Source organism: Colletotrichum gloeosporioides (genome assembly GCF_011800055.1).
Source record: "Colletotrichum gloeosporioides strain Lc1 chromosome Unknown consensus_95, whole genome shotgun sequence".
Classification (NCBI taxonomy): Eukaryota; Fungi; Ascomycota; class Sordariomycetes; order Glomerellales; family Glomerellaceae; genus Colletotrichum; species Colletotrichum gloeosporioides.
Genome location: NW_025544740.1, coordinates 251872 through 273886, shown reverse-complemented (window position 1 = coordinate 273886; position 22015 = coordinate 251872). Strand labels below are relative to the sequence as shown.

The window sequence follows — 22015 nt, the reverse complement described above, 5'->3', positions numbered from 1 at the left end:
TCTCTATCTCTAATAGGTATACCTTAAAACCTATTAGATATATTAGACTATAAGTAAACTTTAGGATAGCTATAAAAGATTAAGTTAATATTTATCTCTAAGTAGTAATATAGGTAATTAGATTTAACTATTGTAGTATTAACTAGGCGAAAGTTATAAACTATTTATAATATCTTTAGATTATAAATTATCTTCTTCCTAAATAAAGTATTAACTACCTAAGCGCCCTATCTATCTAACCTTTAAATTATACCTACTCTATCTATATTTATAAAAGCTATAGCTATAAATTCTTATTCTACTCTTATATATTTAAGCTAATTATAATTCTTTAGTTAAACTCTTAGAAGTAAGTTAATTATATATTCTACTAGCGTTATTCTCTTAATATCTTATAGAGTCTTAGTGAAATAATCTCTATAAGTATAAACTAATTGTTTTACTTTATCTTTTCTTTCTTTAGTATCTACTATATATCTAATTTATATATTAGACTTTTTAAACTACTTATTAATCTTCTCTTAGCTTTTTATGCTTATATCCTAGATAATAGGTATTTTTAATTTCTTAATTAGGTGTTTATAAAAGTTTAGATTGTTTATATATAGGTATATCTCTAAAGATGTTAATAGTTATTTATCTCCTTTAAGTTTACTTTTAATACTTTTGTTCTTCTCCTTACTATAGGGATCTATTCCTACTATAGCTAGCTAGAGTATCTTTACTTAGACTTCTTCTTCTACTTTTTCCTAGTTAATACTCTCTTAATTATCTATAGTACTCTTATTATCCTCTTTATTATTTTTAGACTTAAGTTACTCTTCTGCTACCTTAGTATAAATATTAATTAATACTTATTTAAAATATATATAGGCTTTATTTTCTTAGTTAGGGTGGATAAATTACTTTTATCTATTTAATTAGCTTTATATAATTATATCCTTAGTTATAATATTTAGATCTTTATAGGGGAAAATAATATTTAATTTCTGTTTAATAGTTTATTTTAGTGTGATGTTATTATAGCTAGTTATATTTACTCTAGGAATATCTAAAGTTTTCTTAAAGATCTATTTAGCTTATTCCTTAAGTTTTATTAATTCCTTTCTAGCTAAATTATTATTTTTAACTTAGATCTCTATGATTTGTATAGTGGTGTGCTTAAGCTAGGTGCTTATCTTAGATCTGCTTATTATATTGCTTATATTACTTTATGCTATTCTAAGTAGTTTAATATTACTCTCTCCTCCTACTTATACCTTAAGGTTTAGTTTATAGATTTAATTTCTTATATATTACTTATGCTAATATTTATAAGTATTATGTAAACTTTTCCTTAGTTACTTTATAGTATGCTTATTATTATAGGAGGTATTCTCTTTTTTTCTTACTCTAAGTAGTTTATACTCTATAGTTGCTTATACTATATTTACTCCTTTCTTATCCTGCTTAAGTTTATTAAGTAAGCTATTATATAATATTTAGTTTATATTTATTTTCCTTATTTATGCTTTTTTACTCTTTACTACTTTTACTTTATTATTACTTTTAGTTATAGTTAGAATATTATAGAGAGGTTAATATTTATTTTGGGATTTTTTACTGAAGAAATTTTTTATTACTTTATCTTATCCTACTTCTTCTTGTTATTTATTTACTGCTCTTACTTATTCTAATTCTATATTATAGTTATAAAATAGTTTATTAAGGGGAGAAATATCTTATTATTTAGCTACTAAGAAGAAATTTTTATTATACTTCTCTATCTTACGCTTAGAAGGTGTATTTTAAGAAGGAAGTTATAATATAGGTAGTAGCTTATTTAGGTTAGATTAATTTACTAAAGAGAAAATTATATTATAGTGAAAATTTTATTTATGTGAAAAATTAGTAATAGAAGAAAACTCTATATAGGAAAAGGTTGATTTATTTTTAGGAGAAAATTTTATATTAGAAGAAAAATCTATTACTTAGAATAAAACTTTAATAAATAAAAGTTTAGTATTAAGAGAAAAATAATTATTATTATAAAGAGTTATAAAAAGTGAAAAGTATAAGTTTAAAATTAACTTTATAAAAGAATTCTTAATACCCTCTTATTTAAGCTAAATACCTCTTAGTATTTATTTAGGTCTAAAATCTTATCTAGTGTAAATAAAAATATTATTTAAATATCTATCTTATATATTATTGCTTATACTAGTTATAAAGATATCTCTACTCTTAAGACTCTAGCTATCTTAAGAGGAAATTAGTTTTTTCTACTTTAAGTTTAGTAGTAAGTCTCTTTATATACCTCTTTTAAGATATAGTTTATTTCTTATAGTATCTCTAGGTCTTTATTATTAAAGTAGGATTCTTTATTATTATCTTATTCTTATAGTTTAGAGTAGTAGCTTCTATATCTTTATTAAAACTTAATAAGTTTAGGAGAGGGATTAATATAGATAGTTAAAATTAATTTATATTAACCTCTTAAAGTGATTATCTTAGACTAATAGTTTATAATAATGCTATTTTAGTAATACTATTATTTGCTGAGGAGTAAATCTTACTTATTAGACCTTCTAATAATAATTACCTAAATATAAGTTAAGATATTTCTAACTATAACTTTAAGTATACTATATTTTTAAATTATAGCTATATTATTATTAGCTAGGCGAACTATTATTAGTTAGACTATAAGTATCTATATAAAGTTATTCTTCTCTATAAAAGTTAAGCTAATAATATCTAAAGTAGAACTTAAGTTAAGGAGGATATTTTTAGTCTAAATATAGTTTATAGTTTTATTTAGGTATTTTAGGCTTAAGGGAACTCTATTACTTAGCTTATAGGTGATATTAAGGTATAAATAGCTATTATCTCTTTAGTCTTAAAGTTAATGTTTAAGATTAGTAGATATATTTATAACTAAGGAGTATTAATAGAAGTTCTAAGTTAGCTTCTTTAATTTCCCTTTTTTTACTTTAGTTAGGTCTTACTGAAGAAAGTAGATAATTTTAGTATATATACTTAGGGAGTATTAAAAGAGTTATATAGCGTTTATCTTAATTTCTATATTACTTAAAACTTAATAGAGGTTGAAGTTTAAAATCTTACTTATTCTTATTCTTTTAATTAGATTAAGTCTATAAACTTTTTTAGTAGTAAGCTTCTTAGTAGGCTTCTTTTTATTAAAGTTATAATAATTATAGTCTAAGTTATTACTTAAGAGAATTAGGTTATAGCTCTATTTACTTCGCTAGGTTTAAGTTAGTAGGGTGGATAATCTGTTTTAATATATTAATAGAATAAAAGTATCCTCTTATTAATAGCTTTAATTAGTGTTATCTTTAGAATTATATCTAGTAGGATCTTTACCTTTATAAGCTATACTTTCTTTATTATGTTACTACTGTTAGTATTCTTATATTACCTCTCTTATTAGTATTCTATCTTAGTCTCTATTAAGGATATAGTTTTATGTAGCTTTTTAGTTTTTGAGGTATATTAGATATCTTATATATTAGTTGTCCTTATTATTTACTTTAAGAAAAGCTTCTCTATAGTTTCTTTTTGCTATAAAGGCCTTAAAGTTTAGATTACTTTATACTATAAAGATAGAGGAGGTAGGTTTTATAGTTTATAGGATAGAATATCTATTATACTTAGATAGCTTTAGATATTAGTTAAGATTATAGTATAAGGCTGGGATTATGCTACTATTATAGTTACTAATAATATTAGAAGAGCTAGTGTTTATTATTATATTTAAGCCTTTTAGTAGCTAGTAGGTGATATTAGGAGATTTTATAAGTATTTTAGTAGGTGTAGATATAAAGTTTATTTTTCCCTTTTCTGTTTTAAGCTTAAACTGCTCTCTATATTAATAGATTATCTTAGTTCTATTCTGCTCCTATATAGATTTATTCTTAGTAAATTCTTAATAGTTCCTTATTAGTAGGTAGTCTAAAGTATAGTATCCCTAATACTTATAGTTAAAGTACTAATATTTATACTTTAGTATTATATTTAGCCTCTAGGTTAGATTTATATTATATTATATATTATAGGGAGGGTAGTTCTACTAACTGTTTTAGTAGGTGTTTTATATAGAGATTTATAATATTATCTTGCTAAGCTTTTCTACTATCTTCTCTTAACTATATTCTATAGACTTAATAAGTTTTATTATAGGATTATTATAAGAATCTCCCTCTAAGCTTAAGTTATTAAAGTTTAAGATATAGTTTAGAGTATAGTATCCTTTAATTATCTTCTTTAGGATATTAAATATATATTTTATAGGATATCTATAATTAGAGAGCATATTCTTAAAGTATAGTCTATTAGATATATAACCTTAAATATCTTAGTTTTTATTACTATTTAGAATAGATTTAAAGACCTTATAGATAAATATCTTATTATACTTAGCTAAGATTTTATATCTAATATTTATAGCTTGCTTTAGGAAACTTAATATTATTTCTCTAGGTTTTCACTTAAAAGATATTATAATTTAGATAACTATAATATATCTTTAAGTATTATCTTCCTTAGTAAATCTTTATATAAAGAGTTAGCTAAGCTTATTTTAATTTTTATAGTTATCTTTCTCTTAAGTTTTAAGTTACTCTTATACTTCTCTATAGAGGTATATATAAAAGATTATTAAGTGTTAGTAATTAACCTTATTATTAGAATTAAGGTTTATTTAGTTAACTAAAGCCTTAATATAATTAAGGAATTCTTTAGCTATAAAAGCTTAACTATATCTTAAGAAAGTAAGGTTTTATAGCCTATCTATTTAGAAAGGGTTTATCCTAATTAGTCTAAGTTAGAAAGTAGATCTTAGTTATATTTTTAGAGATATCTAAAGTACTAAAGATAGGGATAGAGGTTTTAATAGGAATAGAGATATAATAGTAGAGGAAGGATCTAAGTTAATAATAAGTAGAGGAGTTCTTAGTAGTTTTAGGAATATAAAGTCTTTTGATATAGATAGAAAATTCTTCTAATTAGTTAGTATAATTAATAGTAGTATTTAAGAAGAAAAGGATAAAAGTTAAATCAGTCTATCTACTAACTAAAGCTATCTTATAGTTAGCTACTAACTTCTTTAGATCTTTTAGGGTGATATTAAATATAGTTTTATCTATTAGGGTTATTTATTATTAATTTCCTCTAAGTTTAGTATTTAGTAGCTAAAGGATAACTTTAGTAAATAAAGAGTAGTAGGTTAGGAGAAAATAGAGAAGGTTAGTAAGGTTTTATCTAAATATATATTAAAGGGAATAAGAAAGATTAATAGGTTAAAGTAATTAATTAATACTAATAACCTCTTAGTTATAAAGTTTAAATTCTAATATAAAGTTAAAAGAGGGGAGTCTATAAGCTATACTTATCCCCTAGCTAAAATACTTTCTATTTAGCTATATCTATCCTTTCTTTTCTATTATTACTCTTTCTACTCTAAGTTAGGTAGGTTACTAAGGTATTATATATAACTAGCTTCTAAACTAAAGGGGTAACTTCTCCTTTCCTAAAATATTACTATTACTACTATTATAGTAGGTAATTATAAATCTTCCCTTCCCCTTAGGGAAATCTTCCTTCTCTCTTAGGTATCCTTCTAGATATTTCTCTATTTATCCCTTCTTTATCCTTAGGTGATCCTTTTTAGGTTTATATCTAAGTTATCTTATAGGAGTATCTTTTTTAGATTTCTACTTTATATTCCTTATAGAAGGGGCTTATCTATTATACTATATCTTAGGATATATATTCCTCCCTTAAAGTCTTTTTTAGGTCTTCTTCCTATATTCTACTATAAGAAGTGCTATTCCTACTATTTCTAAGTAAGCTGTTTATACCTAAATAGGAATCTTTAAATCCTTCTCTCTTATTATTATTTTATTATTATAAAATCTTCCTTACTCCTCTAATAGGTTTTTATTTATATAGTATGCTTAGGGTGGGTAGTCTTTTAGATATAAGTTATCTTAGGGACTTAGTAGTTTTTAGAGGTTTTTATAGGGATTTAGAGGTTTTTAGAGTAGAAAACCCCTTAAGTGTAACTTTTATAGATATTATACTTTAAAGTTCCTTAATAGTAAATTTTAGGCTATTTTCTTTTAAGTTATATTATTATATTAATTACTTTAATATAAATATTAGCTATTTTTATTACTAAATAGAATATTTCTAATTATTTGCTGTTATTATCTATCCTTATACTTTAGTATATATAGTCTAAGTTTCACTAGGTGTTATTTAGGGATATATATTCTTTTCTACCTTACTGCTACTTATTTAACTTATATAATTTCTCTTATTACCTTTAGGTATATTAAACTTATATATCTATATTATAGTTTAAATAATATAGTTATTTTCTTAGGTTTAGCCTATTATATTACCTCTATTCCTTTTAGCTACTTTAGGTCTTCTGCTTTTTCTCTTACTACTTATACTAAATACTTATATTAGTTTTCTAATTATATATTTTTGCTTATTCTATATTAATACTCTATATATATTTATTTCTTTTAGTCTTATTTTTATTTAGCTTATTATTATAGCTATAGTTATATTTATATTCTTTTTTCCTTATAATTACTGCTTTATTATTACTACTCCTAAGTTGCTTTTACTTATCTTATATTTACTCCTTAGTAGGATAATATAGCTAATTACTCTTATATTAGTTCTATTTACTCTACTTGCTCCCTGCTCCTTCTTATTAGCTTACTCTTACTTCCTAGTTTTAATTAGTTACTTAGGAATATTTAGGAGAGGTTAAGGTCTACTTTAAGATACTTTATATAGAAAATTTATAGTTACTTTATCCTACTACTTTCCTATCTAGCTAAGTACTCCTTATGTAGCTCTTATAATTAGTTTATAGTTTATTTATTATAGGATAAAATTATATAGTTATTAGAGGGAGAAATAATTTCACTTATAGTCTAATTAGTATTAATTAAGGCTATCCTTATTATACTTTCCTCACTAAGTAATCTTCTACTATAGTGCAAAATTATTAGTATAGTTTAAGAGGAGAAATATTTATCGCGTTAGGGCTTAATTTATAGTCTTCTCAGAGGTAATATTAGAAATCTTTAGTTAGGAATTATATCACTATAATTACCTCTTTATGTATAGAAAATTTAGCTTATTATATATGTGTTTATTTAGAGGAGAAAATTATTATATATAGAGAGAAATAAATTAATTTAAAATAGAAGATAAATAATCGTAGGATCGTTAAGTTAATATTAACGAAAAATCCACCTCTAGGCATTATTATTAAGTAGTGATAATTATGCTTAATTAATCTAAGTTCTAACTACGCCCTATAGTATGCCTCTAAAGCCTTCTAGCTGATTAGCTAATTAGTGGCTAGTGGTGGTAGTGGTAGTGCTATCTCTATAGGCTCTCATAGCGACAGCTTCGCTGAACCTTCTAGCGAGGTGCTGCGAACGCCACTAAACGAGAGATAACTCCTCAACCAAAGAGGTCGTCAGAGAGGTTCTCACAGCCAGAAGCATCAAAAGCTCTGCGCGCAGGGCCTTCTACCCATCCCTTTCCTCTTCCTCACCAACCGTGCACATGTAAGTGCGGCTGAGGTTAGGAGAGGGACGTGGTCGGAGACTTGGGAGGTCGTCAGGTTACGATCACGTGACCAAAGGCTGTGTGTATTGTCAGGAGGCGCGGAGTTAGGAGGTCTGTCGCTCTAAGCAGGTAAAAATCACTGTGAACGGCCAGAGGCCACGAGTATCGTTCTTAGTATCGCGTGGTTAAAATTTATACAGGATCAGTCACCACGCCTGCCGTAACTCTAGTACACAAACAGAGTGATGTACATACCACCCACAGGAAGGACATCTCCAACCAGCACATCAGGCGCCGTGTCTTCAAGGAAGATGAGCTTGAGACGGCTAGCTAAGGGGCTGTCGCTAGCTCGGGGTCTGGTAGCCGCGTAACCGAAATCGCGGTTGAAAGCTTTTCTTCAAGTTTCCATAGGCGACGCACATGCCCTAGATACAAAAACCATTATCAACGAGGGCGATTGCGTATCCATTGCTCACTTTGTAGCCAATTATCAGGGCAGTATACGTTGGTGGTCAAGTGGATGTCTGAAAGCGAGGTGGTTCGGGACAAGAATGGGGCTGAACGGTTGTGTAGGGAAAGCCCGCATTTGCGGAGACACACAAAAAGGATCACAGTACAGCAAAACCAATCATTTGTAGGACCGACCGCGGTTCGAACGCGGGGCCTAGAGATACCTGCAAACAGAGGGACTGCAATCTCTCGCTCTACCACTGAGCTATCGATCCAAACAGAAACCAGATGTCTTTCCATGCCAAGATAATCACTTCAATACCGCTACTTCAATTCGCAGAGTTAACTTTTCGAAGCTTTCGCTTCGTAAGACTCTTGTTGTCTTCTCCATCTTGCTCTAGGGTGCCTTTCGAGCCTTGAGCGTCGATGATAACATCGTTGGAATATACCACGCCATCAAAAACCTCGTCAATTTCCTCCAATGTTCTGCCTTTCGTCTCAACAAACAAACAGTATACCACAGCCAGAATTCCCAGATTCCAACCACCATTGATCGCGTAGTACCGCCAGGAGATTCGTTCGATCGCCAAAGGAGCGGTGTAGAGATTAAGGAAGCTGAATGCGTAACCGATGGCTTGGGCGACCACCACACCCTTGGCTCGCTGTGAGTATCGGAGTATTTCGGGTGGGTAAGTGTATGCCAAGATCATCCTGCAGCGAAGTTAGTCACGAATAGAAAGTGAACGCCGAAAAGCTATCTTACCAACTGGTAGAGACTGCAAGCAAGAAAAGTGCAACAACGACAATTGAACCAATGGCGTATGAGTTGGTGTCCGGGTGGACTTCCGTGAGGTGGGACAAGCCAGATAAAAGACCAAAAAGAATCACAGTTGCTGATGTGCCGGCAACTAAAATGGCATGTTAGCTTTGCGAAACAATACCGAATTCTCACTATTCTGGATACATACGCAATGGCTTCCGAGCGCCGACCCGATCGATAAGGAATACGCCAAGGATACTGCAAAAGGCCTTCCACAGCAAGAGGGCGATGTTAATAGTGATGATGGATCTCCTGCTGGAAACACCTAGGCTCGAAATGATGTATGACGAGAAGTACCTGAGCGGAAGGTTAGCCTTTCGTCTACGTTGCGAAGACACCGAGGAGCCTACAGAATCATGTTCCCTCCAAGGATTTGATAGAATATGTTCGTCAAAACAGCAATGGTAAATCTTTTCATGTTAGAGGCTACAGAAAACATCAGGTTAGTCAAGACCTAGAGAATGGTATATAATCGGCTCACCAGGTGTAATGAGTTCGCGCCATGCCCCTTGACCGTCCTTCTCCTGATTGAGAGAAGCAACAATCTCCTGCGCTTCGGTAAGTACCTCAACGTTATGTACGTCGCCGTCAGCATGCAGGCGGGCAAGAATCTCGGTTGCCTATGAGTGGTCAGCAATTGATATGGTTATGCATTAGTTGTACCTTACCTCTTCAGCACGTCCTTTGGAAAACAGCCATCGAGGACTCTCATCAACGAATGGCAAGAGACAGAGTGAAATGATGGAAGGGACTGCCTCGCCCTTGACAGAAAGGTTAGACAAATCGACGTAGTTGAGGAACTTTCGATGACACTCACTAGCATGATGCCTCTCCATACCCAGTTAGAATCCTTGTCGAAGATTCCAAGTACGATACAGGCAACCAAGAAGGAGGTGAATGGCACAGAAACGAGTACTGTGCTAGAGCAGATGGTTCTGTGCTTTGGCGAAGCCAGCTCCATCACCCACATAGGGGCAATGGAGCCGTTGACTAGAGAAGCGAATCCGATAATGAACCGACCGACAATGAGTTGCGGCACTGTTTGACGCTGTTGTCAGTTTTTGATTTGAAAGCTTTTCGGCCAACGCCACGTACCAGCTGATGCGGAAGCTTGTAGGATAACTCCAACAATGATGCAGATGGACCCAGCGGCAAGGCCCATCTTCCGTCCCCAACGGTCAACTGCCGGCCCCACCACCGGGGCTCCCAAGACCGAACCGGCGCTGATAATCGCAACGTTTAGACCGATCAGATCGCTATTGAGGTTGAAATCTGTTTCGAAGCATTAGAAAAGCAACCCAGTTCAAGAAGAAGACAAACAATCGTTGTACGGCTTGACCGCGTTCAAGTTATTGATCATGCCGGCATCGTAAGAAAGAATACAAATATTCAGCATAGCAACTAAGACAATAAGAATGTGTGAAAAGACGGGCCCAAGACTAAGCGCCGCCATGGTGAAATCGAGTTCAAACTTCAAGATGGATAAGGTATTGGCTCTGTGTTGATGGTGCAAAGAATGATAGAGTGGAGGCGCTATGTATGTCGCTGCCTCACCGAAACTGATAGCAATTCAGTTGAAGACTGACGACTTCTTGGACACGCATGCGTTCAATTATATCTCGGTGAACTGTGCATTGGACAGATGCTTGCCTCACCCTCCATGCGATAACACTCCAACTATCTCGAGGCACTACTGGGGTGAGATAAGACGCGTTGGGTTAGATCGCTGAATCTTGGCCACTTGCTATCGCACATTTTCTCCGGGCCATTCTATCCCGACAAGAGTTGATTCAGGCAATGTCACAGTGCCAGCACAGAATTGCATGGCAAGTCCAAATCGACGCGCGTATTTCCCGAGCATGCCGAGCCCCACGGAAAACCTCGGCCGGGCTTTTTGGTTGGTGTCCCGTCTGTTATCATTGAAGTTTCATCTTGCCGTCATGTCAATCTCAAAAAGTCAACGACATTTTCGGACTATAGTGTTCATTAGCCGGCAGATGCTGTGGGCTGTTGAGTAGAGCGTTATGGTATTCGCCACTGGTGCCCGTAGTAATACATTTACGCAAAGGCTGTGCCCTCTCACTTGGCACGCACAAAAGGATAGCGACGGGGATAATTGACCAATGAAAGTGACAGGAGGTTCAGGAGGATTAGAAATTGACTTTGTCCCGACGAAATGCCTAACTGTGAGATGACTGTGGGAGATGCTCATGTTTCGGTGTCATGTGGAGGGCGAAATCTGGTGGACACACTTGTTCGTACGAAAAGCTCCCACGAGACCATTAGCACATAGCCTTGGAAGCTGGAATAAAACATACTGAATTGAAGCTTAAACTACAACCATCTGCAAAGCAAGGGTAAATGCGCTGGATTAAAGGTGCACCCTGTGAATATGTTCAAGTGCATCTTGGGTCTCGACGGCACGCTTCTTTACGACAAGATTAGGCTACACCATACGTAATTGACGAACATCAATTTTCACTGGTGACCAGGTTTGGGTTCAAGCAGCTAAACCCACTGACCGACGTAAACAGTATCCTTGGATATTTCTGATATGGTAGCTTCAAACCTTCTACTCTAATAAGCAATGAATCTCTAAACGCAATGAAACATGTGCATCCACCGGCACCCCAAAACATAATACATCACCAATATCCACCGGGAGGTGGAGGTACAGCAACGTCCTTCAGGTGTCCATTGACCCCGTTCTTGATATCCTTCGCCACCTTGTCAAAGTTGCTCTTCGCGAAATCCAGCGGGTCCCATGGCTTCAGCTTCGGAAATCTCTTCTGCGCCCATTCCTCAGGGGCCGCTTCAATTTCGTCCCAGGGAATCTTGTAAAATGCATCGCGATTCTTCTGGCCGCTTTCGTGTACCGCGTTGGAACGATGAAAACGAATCCGCTGGGCAGCCTCCAAAGCCAGCTTGACGTCACCCTTAGACAACTCAAGACACTCGGCCACCGTCACAGCATCCTCCAGTGCTTGAGATGCTCCTTGACCAGCGGTGGGTAAGTTGGCGTGAGCTGCGTCTCCGATGAGAATGGTGCGGCCTCCTTTGCTGACCCAGGTATCTATGGTAGGTCGGTAAACAAGTTTGAAATCGATAGTCTTCCCAACTGGGGTCACATCGAGAAGCGCCTGGGCATCCCTTCCAGGAAAGTAGTTCATCCACTTGACAACATGCTCCCGTTCAGCTATGTTTGACCAAGATTCGGAGGATTCTTTGTCATCCTGATATTGTGAATATGTTAGCAGTCTAGTTAATGCCGATTAAAGGTGTGGAAGCTGCTTACCGGATGGATCAATACCCAAGCAATATCTTGACCCTTGTTCCAGACAAACGCCATGAGGCTCAAGTTGTCATACATCCAGAATCTCACAGTGTCCCTGTCCTCGCGGTAGAGATCCTTCAATCCAGGGTGGCTTCTCATGGCCTCGTCGGTTTTGAAAAAGCTTCTGAACACAGCCCATCCACTACTGGTGCCATCTATCTTCTCGTCGTCCAGTTGCAAAATCTGCCCACGAGCAATAGATCGAGGGCCGTCGGCTGCTATGACACAATCGGCCCACAATGTTTCTCCCGTGGACAGCCGCACACCAGCACGTCGATCTTCCTCCAGGTATTCACTGACAGCGACGCCAATTCTGACGTCCTTGACAATAGTCTTCGCGTAGGCGAGGAAAATAGAGTGGATCTTGCCGCGGTGACCGGCATACGTAATGTTGTGCTCTTTGTCATCTCTTGCCCATGGAACGTTGACAATAAATTTGCCGTCGAACTTATGGAGCTCCATGGTTCGGATGCGACTGCACCCAGTGTCGTGAATCTGCTGGCCAATCTTCCCATCATCCCATCGATGAATAATTCGTCCGGCATTCGGGAAAAAGTCCAGAATATCTATGTAATGGAACATTCTTATTATCATCTGAGGATTGGGCGTGATGAAGGAGCCGACTTACCGCCTTGGCTGTTTGAGTCAGGATACTTCTCAATCACGGTAACATTCATGCCGCGTTGAGCACATTCAATAGCCGCACCAAGCCCGCCAAAGCCGGCGCCAACGATAATCACCTCTAATTTGTTGTTCACTGTCATATTGGCTGTGGGTACTGGATTCCGGTATAAAGACGAGATGAGTGAGGTGGTGTTATCGTGTTACACTTGACGGCGTTGGATCTTACTCATGAATTATCAAGGTATATAAGACTTTTTGATTCCGGCCATGAGCCCATATCTGCCTATCTAGGCATTATTCTGCAAAAACGCCAAGCCTGACTGGTTCCGGACAGGAGGGTTGTGGCCGAGGTCCAAGCTGCTCTTCGTTCGGGATCTCCCCCGAAAAGCCGAACATGCAGTCTAGCAGGAAACTTGGCGCTATCCTCGTTGGATTTCAATGCAGATCTGCAACAGTATCCATCTTCTATGCGCAAACTTGTCTTGTATGGAATATAGCTCAAAGACCTTAGTATTGTGCCAACATCCATTGACCTCGTTTCTACGCAATCCGTCTCTACCGTGCCCAGATTCGACTAGGCCTTCACAGAAACTGCCAGATTCATGCAACCAAATCCAGCCACAGAATCAGCTATGGTGTCTAATACCACTCCAAACCAGGCTGCAGACGCACCTTCTTCTGAATCGACGGGTCATGTCACGAAGCATGTGTCACGCTTTGAAACTCTGCAGGTGCACGCGGGTCAAACTCCTGACTCTACGACGTTGGCCCGCGGTGTGCCGATATACCAAACCTACGTTTTCAACTTCCGCAGCTCAGCCCATGCTGCGAGACTTTTCAACCTAGAGGAAGAGGGCGAGATCGCCACACGCACTGGCAATCCCACCACCGCTGTTGTTGAGCGTCGGGTGGCGGCGCTTGAGGGCGGCGTTGCGGCAGTAGCAGTGTCATCCGGCCAGTCAGCAGTCTTCATGACTATGGTTGCCTTAGCTGGGCAAGGGGACAATATTGTAGCGACCAAACACTACTATCATGGTGCTTACAACCAGTTCTCCTTCTTGCTGCCAGAGTTTGGTGTTGAAACCAGGGTGGTAGAGGAAACAGCCGAAGCCTTTCGAGCGGCCATTGACGGGCGCACGAAAGCCGTCTATATCGAAACTGTGGGGCATCCAAACTTCAACGTGCCCGACATCCAAGCCATTGCAAAAGTAGCACACGACAACGGCGTGCCCCTCGTGGTTGAAAATACGGTTGGGTGTGCTTATTTCTGTCAACCCATCCAACACGGGGCTGATATCGTTGTTGCCAGCATGAGTAAATGGATCGGAGGCCATGGCAGCGCCACAGGTGGCATCATTGTCGACTCCGGCAACTTCGACTGGAAAAGCTCTACACACTTTCCACAGTTCAACAAGCCTTGCCCAGGGTTTCACGGACTGAACTTCTCTGAGAGGTTTGGCAGAGAAGCCTTCATTATGCGCATCAGAGGCCAGATTCTGCGAGACGTAGGCTCATGCCTCTCTCCTTTCAACAGCCAGCAGTTTATTCTGGGAATCGAGACGCTCAGCCTGCGTTGCGAGAGACACGCGCAGAATACCATTGCCCTGGCCAAGTGGCTGGAGAAGCACGACAACGTTCTGTGGGTTTCCTACCCTGGGCTCCCTAGTCACCCGCACTACGACCTTGCCCAAAAGTATTTGCCCAGGGGAGCGGGCGCGGTGCTCATGTTTGGCGTTAAAGGTGGGGCAGACGCAGGAGAGCAGCTGGTTGACAATTTCAAAATGATCTCGAATAATCCAGGGTAAAGAACTCGCGTTTTGTCTCCCACCCATCGTTCCTTAGCTAATTCCTTCAGATACGGCGATGCCAAAACGACTGCGATGCACCCATGGTCTACCACACACAAGCCAATGTTGCCTCATGAAAAGATTGATTTAGGTGTTGCCCCTGAGATGGTCCGAGTTTCGGTGGGGATTGAACATTTGGACGACATCATGTACGATATTGAACAGAGCATGCGGGCTAGCCCTGCCGTGGCAAAAGGCGATAAATGATCAAGAGGCAGTCAAGTTAGGATCAAATTAACTGATGTATCTGTCTACTCATTGTATGGAACTTCTCGAAACCAAGAAGTGACCTTTTGTGACTTCCATTAACTAGCATGCTATCACGAAATCCATCTCAGTGATACATCGTCGAGGGCACTGGCAATGCCTTGATGAACTCACTCAAGCATGATAACCATCACATACGACCATACCCACTGGAAAACTCGGGATCCCGTCCGCTCTCCCATAGATAAGCCAGTGAGGGACGGAGTAGTAGTCGGGTCGGTGACGACCGGCGAATGCCCGTTGTTGTATGTTCTTTTTGTCTTTTTCGTGTCCCTCTCTTCTTTTTCAAGAGCGGGAGATTGTCGCTTGGCATCGATCCGTCAAAGAACAAAATCAAACGACTTGCAGTAGGAGAAACAGTCTTAAGATTTGAGCCACCTAGAAACCACCTCTGTAATATCTTCTTCCAGATCGTTATTCCAAATCCAATTCATTCTGCCTTGCAGGTTCTCTTTGATCTTTTCAAGATCATCCCCAGCCGCTTCAAAATGCCAGAGATGTCCAGCCTCTCTGCTCGTAGACACTACTCTTTCGGTGCGATCTACTCTAGCAGCACTGAATGCTTCAAAAGCCGTGGGCAAATCCTCTGCTTTCTCAATGTGTCGGAGAATCCTTCCCAAGACGTATGCATCCTCTACTGCCATTCCGGCGCCTGCTCCCTGAAAAGGAGTAGAAGCATGTGCAGCGTCGCCAAGGAGACACAGTCGGCCTTTGTGATAGGCACTGGTAGGTGGCATGTCGAAGAGAGCCCAGATGTCTGACTGCCCCATTAGCCGGACGATGTTGAGCACATCCTCGCCCCAGCCATCGAAGCTTTCCAACATCTGTGTCTTGGTGGCTGGAATAACCATGGTGTCGTGTTTCCATTCTTTGTATGACTGAAATGCGACAACGTTCATCATCCTACCTCCTGCCACCGGAAATGTGAGCATGTGGCCGTGGTATCCGAGGTAGGCTTGACAGTTCTTCGCCTTCTCCTCGCCGAGAAGCTCCACTGCCTTATCCATTGGTACCATTCCCCTGTAGCAGTACTTGCCGGTGTAGACTGGTTTGGCGAGGGTGTGGTCCTTATCGAAGATGACGCTTCGGACTCGACTCTTGATACCATCACATCCAATGGCGGCACTATGGTGGGCTGCTGATCCATCCGCAAATTTGAGAATAACACCTCCTTTCTCGTTATCCTCAACATCAATGACAGTCTTTCCAAATTTAGCGAGTCCTGGGGGGAGGAGTTTCTCCAACTCTTCAACCAGGTGAGAGCGATTGACCATCCAGCTGCCGGGGGCGGGATGCTCAACGGAGCAGAGATAAGTCCCGGCAACAACACCACGAGCCTTCGCTGCTGCATCGGGACCGTCCATGCCAACTCGGAAGTCAAACCAAGTGTTTCGTTTGTCATTGAAAATGTTTTTGTTTGCGCGGGCTTCAACTGCAGAAGCCAATGGCTTTGAAATTTGCCGAAGCGCTCTCACGACATTTGGCCCAAATGCGACACCTGCACCGATTTCACCAAACTTCGGGGCATTTTCGTATATGGTGACTGGAATACTTGTTTGGCTGGTAACACAGAGAGCCAAGCAAAGACCACCGATACCGCCACCGACAATTGCCAGATCGAAGTCGCTTGAAGTCATATCGTCCAAGGTAATAGTGAGTTGGTTGTTTGAGGGTTGGGTGTTCAGGGTCTGTGGTTGGCCAGCACGAGCAGTCGTCCAATGAATGGTTCTCTAGATAAGCCTCGATAAGAATCAGGCCAGGGGCAGAAAGCTAGACTACGTTGGTGGAGATCCTGAAGACGTGATAAGGGACGGAAGTTCGATCTCCTGGCTCGGTGAACCTAGGTGCTACTCGGAAAATGAGGTAAAGTACGCGGTGTACGCTATCGGTACCTAGATCACAGAACGTACCATGTATCACGCTAATCTGCGTTCATTTCAATATTTGGACATAGCTATGTCGCGAAAGTAGGAAGACCGATTCGTCCGAGGGCAGGTTTCACTCATCGGCCGAAAGTCCGCTTCTTAACACACACCGGTGTACGCCGACCAGTCACAGCTTTGGGCACGTTTGACGACCTTCTGGCATCAATGCTACATTCCCTTTCATGGAACTGTCGGAAGACTCTGAATCATGTTACTCTGATCTTTTACCAGCATCTGACTCTGCAGCTTTCGATGGCTTCAATGGCGGTTCCATTTGAGATTTACTATCCTATCGTGCGGGCCAAGCTGCAGCAGAATGCCATCGCAGTGGCAGGATGGACTTTGCTCAGCGCCGGGACCTTGGCGGCCTTGCTGATTTGGTCGGTGGCGGTGGGCACCAAGATGCCAAAGCTTCCAATTGCGATGGGAGAAGAATTACCGAATCAACAGGAAAGAATCGACATGTTCATAAAAGACACTCGGAACTTACTGATAAGCAGCTATAACAAGGTGAAGCGAGGTCACATCAGTGTCGACAGCAATCCAAAGCTGACAGTTCAACCACATTAGTTTCAAAACCAAGTCTTCGGGATAACAACAACGGAAGGCTAGTTGGAGCAACATGAAAACTATGACTCCATTCTAACTAAGGCTTAGGCACCAACATCATGATCCCCCTCGACCTCCTCCCTGGGCTTGGAAGCACAAAGTCTTTGAGTTTCGCAGCGTTTCTTGAGGAAGAGGTCAGTGATGCAATGATATTGAAGGTCGCTGTGTTCTGAATAGCCGCAGTTCAGCATGAAAAGGTACACCAAAGTCGGGAACCTTGACGAGAAGCAAATTGCCATCCTAAACAAAAAGCTCAATCCTAGTCTAAGTGAGTTGCAACCAATCAACCTGCTAAGGAAAGTCAGATTGGGGCAGCGCTGAGTTTTCCCAGATGAATATGTTCCGGTGCTAGTCAAGCTAATTCGACACCACTGGCCATTGAATGAGTATGATGGTAAGTCAATCAAAAGCGTCACCAATATCAGCAACAATGCAGTCGGTCCAGCTCAATTGATGGCGCAAAGAATGTTGTGTCTTTTCCTATGACATCGGGGAGCTACCATAACCATGCTAATCATCATTCAAAGAAGGCTCCGTCACTGTCAAGCCCTGGTCGCATGTGATGCGTCAAGTATCGCGCGTATCTGCTCGAATCTTTCACAGTTCTGACGCAGCCGAAGATGACCATTGGTTGGACATTGCCAGTGAACATGTTCACTCCACGGTCGTGTGGACAGAGAACTTAAAGAAGTGGCCTGCAATGCTTCGTCCCTGGGTCTATCGATTTGTCCAGGGTCGAGGAATAATGACACAGCGCTTTGCCGAAGGTGAAGCTGTGGTGACTGAGACGCTCAGGAAGAGGAAGGCGAGGAAGGGTGGCCATCTAAGCAATCCCCCATCGCTTTTGGATTACCTTGCCGATGGTGAACTGGGTGCAGACGATGTCGAAGCACACACTGTCGCGCAGATCAACCTGTGTGTCGCTGCCATTCAGTCCATGGCTTCGACAGTGACTCAGTGTCTCATGGACCTTGCAACGTATCCACACTATCTGCCTGAGCTTCGTGAAGAGATGTCTTCAATGATTGCGAAGAAGAATGGGGTCCTTGACAGGCAGTCTCTAGCAGGTATGATGAAGTTGGACAGCTTCATCAAAGAGACTCAGAGATTGAATCCTCCAGATCTCGGTGAGTGCCCACCTGCATGATTGAGGCAATCACGAGTTTTGGTTTAACAACATACAAACCTACCCGCAGCAAGCTTCCAGCGTAAGGTTATGTCAGACATCACTTTGTCAAATGGTCTTCGAATCCCAAAAGGGGCGCGCATTGCTCTACCGACAGGGGCAATCAACATGGACAGTCAGTTCTTTGAGGACCCCGAAACCTTTGACGGCTTCCGGTACTACAAGCTTCGGATGGAAAGTGAGGAGGCCCGGAAGAGTAGCCAGATGGTGACAGTGGGAAAGAAAGATTTGACATGGGGCTATGGCAGGCACGCCTGTCCGGGTCGGTATGTTGCTGAAGTGGCTATGAAGCTGCTCATCATTGAGTACGTCGCACGTTATGATATCAGTCTACCTGCTGGTATCAAAAAGCGTCCAAAGAACATCGAATTTGAAGGGCTGGTGAGTATCTCAAATCACCTGGTTAGTGATTGGAGTTGCTAAACCACGGCAGGTCATACCAGACCCCAACTGGGAGCTGATTTTCCAAAGTCGGTAAATGCATGGGCTGCGGAAGGCAAGGTTCGACTCAATGATTGTTTATTGAGACGAGAAAAGTGTGATCTTACGAAGACGGAATGTGTGATGTTTTACCCGGTTTAAAAGCCGCATTATCCCAGACGAAGTAGAAACAATAAGACTTTGATGTTGGCTGCAACCGCTTACACCACGAGACCCGATCACATCTGCAGACGGTAATTATGAAATCGATAGAATTGCGTCGTAGGTATTGAAAGTATAGCATCTAATCATCACTTTCAGACAGATTTGCATATTACGAATTGGCTGTCAAATCCAACATGTATGATGTATACGTCTATCTGAGAGCTTCGCACCAGTCCATGACAATTCATGTGACAATCAAGCTCCTGTCTATTTCATGGAAACACCACCATTCACAAACATGTATTCACCGTTTATATACCTGGACCGTTCTTCAGCCAGGAACGCCACCGCCCATGCAACATCTTCGACAGATGCTGCACCACCCTCCACCGGTGTCTGCCGAATGAGAGCTTCCTTTGTTGTCTCCCATTCATCAGGAGTGAAATGGTCCAGAAAGCTTTCCGTAAGTACCGGACCCGGCGCCACCATGTTGACTGTACAGCCATATCTGGGCGGGAGCTCCTGCGCCCAAACCCGCAAAATGGCATCGAGAGCGCCTTTCGTAGCTGCATAGATACCTTGCGTAGGCTTTGGCACTCGAGATGCGACCGACCCCACCATAATGATCCTAGAGCCACCAATCGTGCCTGACATATTTGGAGGCTCCGAAGGATGATACGGCGTAAGATGTGGTAGGACTGCTTGAACCAGAGCGAAAGCCCCGCGAGCGTTCAGATTCATTGCTTGATCCCATGCACTCAAATGAGAATCCCAGAGATATGCAATAGGAACCAAGCCTGCGTTGCTGATAAGGATATCGATGTGCCCGAATCTCTCAACAGCTTGGCGGACAAGTTCGGCAGGTCCATCGTCCGACGCAATATCCGCGAGAACCGCGATCCATTCAGTGTTGAGTTTCGACCCGATGTCCTCGCATTCTTCTTTCAGCGATGCCGAAGGATAGTTGAGAACGATGTTTGCGCCCCGAGCCGATAGCTCCGTAGCAATACCGGCTCCGATACCTCTCGAAGAACCGGAAATCAGTGCTGTTTTACCATGCATGGTTCCTCGGGGCTGAAATATGTTGACCATGGCCGTCCGAAAAGACCAAAAAGCCGTGTCAGTTGTGGTGGAGTTGACGGAGGTGCTGGGGGGGGGGGATGGCTTTGGGCTGACTAAAGGCACAGCAATAAGCAGATTGAAGAGATGAATTACAAAGAAAGGAAAAGTCCGAACTTGTGGCCGTACGTTCATCTTCTTGCATTGGTACGTGCATGTTCTGATGTATGTTTTGCCATCGCTGGGTTGAATCTTGCGCGACCCGCAGGAGCTCACGCTCGGCAAATTGTCGCCGAAGACGACCGAAACGCAGTACGCACTGAAGCTGCATCCAACTGCACACTTCAAAGCTACCGTCTTCTTTGCAAAGGGACGCAAATCTTACTATAGAATGTCATACATAGCTACCAGCTTCCATTCAGCTGTTTCTGCTGTTTTGGCCTCGCGCGGTTTCCATCAATCCCGACCTTCCTCGAAGTCAATAGATCACGCCTCAATTGGCATTTCGGGGGCGTCCTTCAGACCAGGAAGATCCTCATATTTCTTTGTGAAAAACGCACGCGGAATATCTGGACCCCAGCTCGAAACGACTGCCGCAACAGCCGGTTCATTGGCGTGTTTGGAGTCCTCGTTGACCAGGTCTCCATCCACATAATGCTCAACTACGAATCCAGAGGGATCAAACCTATAGAAGAATTAGAAACTGGCAATTCACTTGGTGATCGCTGCTCCCTCTCACCAATAATCAAAGATCTGGCTGCCTAGAACATGTCGTCCGACTCCAAAGACGTTGATATGGCCCTTGCGAATGAGATAGTGATGTCCAACCACTTGACTGTCGACATCATCAACTTCGAAGCTGCTATGGTGCGCTTTGATTCCCTCCTTGACCTCGGGAGATCCTGCGATGAAGATATTCTAGGAAGAAACCAGATCATTAGCAGACTATAACAGCTTTGGGCGGCGGAGGTGACAAACATGATGGTCTACAAACTCTTTGCCCTTGTCTAGGTGGATGAAAATCATGATGGTCTTGTTGTTTTGGGGGTGGTACAGGCAATCTGTCTTCTTGAGATTGAAGGTCTTGGCGTACCAGTCGAACACTTCGTGAAGTCTATCGACATTCACTTCGAACCCGTAGTGACCCAGCTTGTGGACCTTGGACGGTTGGTCCCGGTCCGGTCGCTGGAACTCTCCGAGCCGTCGCTTGTCTTCCCAAGTGTTCCACATCACCGGTTTTGGTACCTCCCTTGGCTCTGGTACTCGGTCCTGCTGCCCGTAAATGAGAGTGATCTCCTCCCCCACGATATCCTTCACGATCACCACCTTCCCTCCACCCGGGGCATCGTAATCAGCTATGGGCGTGGATCCCGGAAGCTTGGCCGCTTTCTCTAGCTCTGCCATAGACTGCACAATCCAGGCGCCTCCCCTGAACTTTCTCTTCCCATCGCTGGTCTTCTCTGCCACGTAGCAAAATTGATCAACACCAAAGCCTCGGAAGTAAATCTTGGTTTCTGTCTCGCGCACAGGCGTCAGGCCGAAGTCGGTGAAGAACTCCTTAGCCTTTTGCAGATCGGGGTGACCGTAGCGCACATGAGACAATCGATCAAGAAGGATTCTCGGGTCCATTTCAGGTGGTATCACTGTTAAAACGAGGTTGGAAGTTTTGGAGCGTAACTGAAGCAGTCAAAGCAATATGCGATTCAG

At 40.7% G+C, this 22015-nt stretch overlaps 7 protein-coding genes across 7 annotated transcripts; 2 read left to right on the top strand and 5 right to left on the bottom strand.

The window, feature by feature from the left end:
- Positions 1-8381: 8381 nt before the first annotated feature.
- GCG54_00013233 (High-affinity glucose transporter) lies at positions 8382-10325 on the bottom strand (the record flags this gene model as incomplete). Its single annotated transcript, XM_045413091.1, has 9 exons — positions 8382-8763; positions 8816-8960; positions 9021-9169; positions 9223-9298; positions 9354-9492; positions 9541-9633; positions 9690-9910; positions 9968-10144; positions 10193-10325. 9 exons carry the CDS (start codon positions 10323-10325, stop codon positions 8382-8384), a joined length of 1515 nt encoding a protein of 504 aa, XP_045257652.1.
- Positions 10326-11517: 1192 nt separating this feature from the next.
- On the bottom strand, positions 11518-12970 carry GCG54_00013232 (FAD-dependent monooxygenase roqM; the record flags this gene model as incomplete). Its single annotated transcript, XM_045413090.1, has 3 exons — positions 11518-12105; positions 12168-12772; positions 12835-12970. 3 exons carry the CDS (start codon positions 12968-12970, stop codon positions 11518-11520), a joined length of 1329 nt encoding a protein of 442 aa, XP_045257651.1.
- A 492-nt stretch (positions 12971-13462) lies between these two features.
- GCG54_00013231 (Homocysteine synthase) lies at positions 13463-14635 on the top strand (the record flags this gene model as incomplete). Its single annotated transcript, XM_045413089.1, has 1 exon — positions 13463-14635. The coding sequence occupies one exon, from the start codon at positions 13463-13465 to the stop codon at positions 14633-14635; it is 1173 nt and encodes a 390-aa protein (XP_045257650.1).
- Positions 14636-15306: 671 nt separating this feature from the next.
- Positions 15307-16581, bottom strand: GCG54_00013230 (6-methylsalicylic acid decarboxylase atA; the record flags this gene model as incomplete). Its single annotated transcript, XM_045413088.1, has 1 exon — positions 15307-16581. The coding sequence occupies one exon, from the start codon at positions 16579-16581 to the stop codon at positions 15307-15309; it is 1275 nt and encodes a 424-aa protein (XP_045257649.1).
- A 956-nt stretch (positions 16582-17537) lies between these two features.
- On the top strand, positions 17538-19142 carry GCG54_00013229 (Cytochrome P450 monooxygenase AtmP; the record flags this gene model as incomplete). The annotated part of the gene is made up of 6 exons (XM_045413087.1): positions 17538-17612; positions 17662-17746; positions 17810-17872; positions 18006-18605; positions 18675-19045; positions 19098-19142. 6 exons carry the CDS (start codon positions 17538-17540, stop codon positions 19140-19142), a joined length of 1239 nt encoding a protein of 412 aa, XP_045257648.1.
- Positions 19143-19516: 374 nt separating this feature from the next.
- GCG54_00013228 (Versicolorin reductase) lies at positions 19517-20311 on the bottom strand (the record flags this gene model as incomplete). The annotated part of the gene is made up of 1 exon (XM_045413086.1): positions 19517-20311. One exon carries the CDS (start codon positions 20309-20311, stop codon positions 19517-19519), a length of 795 nt encoding a protein of 264 aa, XP_045257647.1.
- A 483-nt stretch (positions 20312-20794) lies between these two features.
- GCG54_00013227 (uncharacterized protein) lies at positions 20795-21937 on the bottom strand (the record flags this gene model as incomplete). Its single annotated transcript, XM_045413085.1, has 3 exons — positions 20795-20993; positions 21048-21226; positions 21287-21937. 3 exons carry the CDS (start codon positions 21935-21937, stop codon positions 20795-20797), a joined length of 1029 nt encoding a protein of 342 aa, XP_045257646.1.
- Positions 21938-22015: the final 78 nt, after the last annotated feature.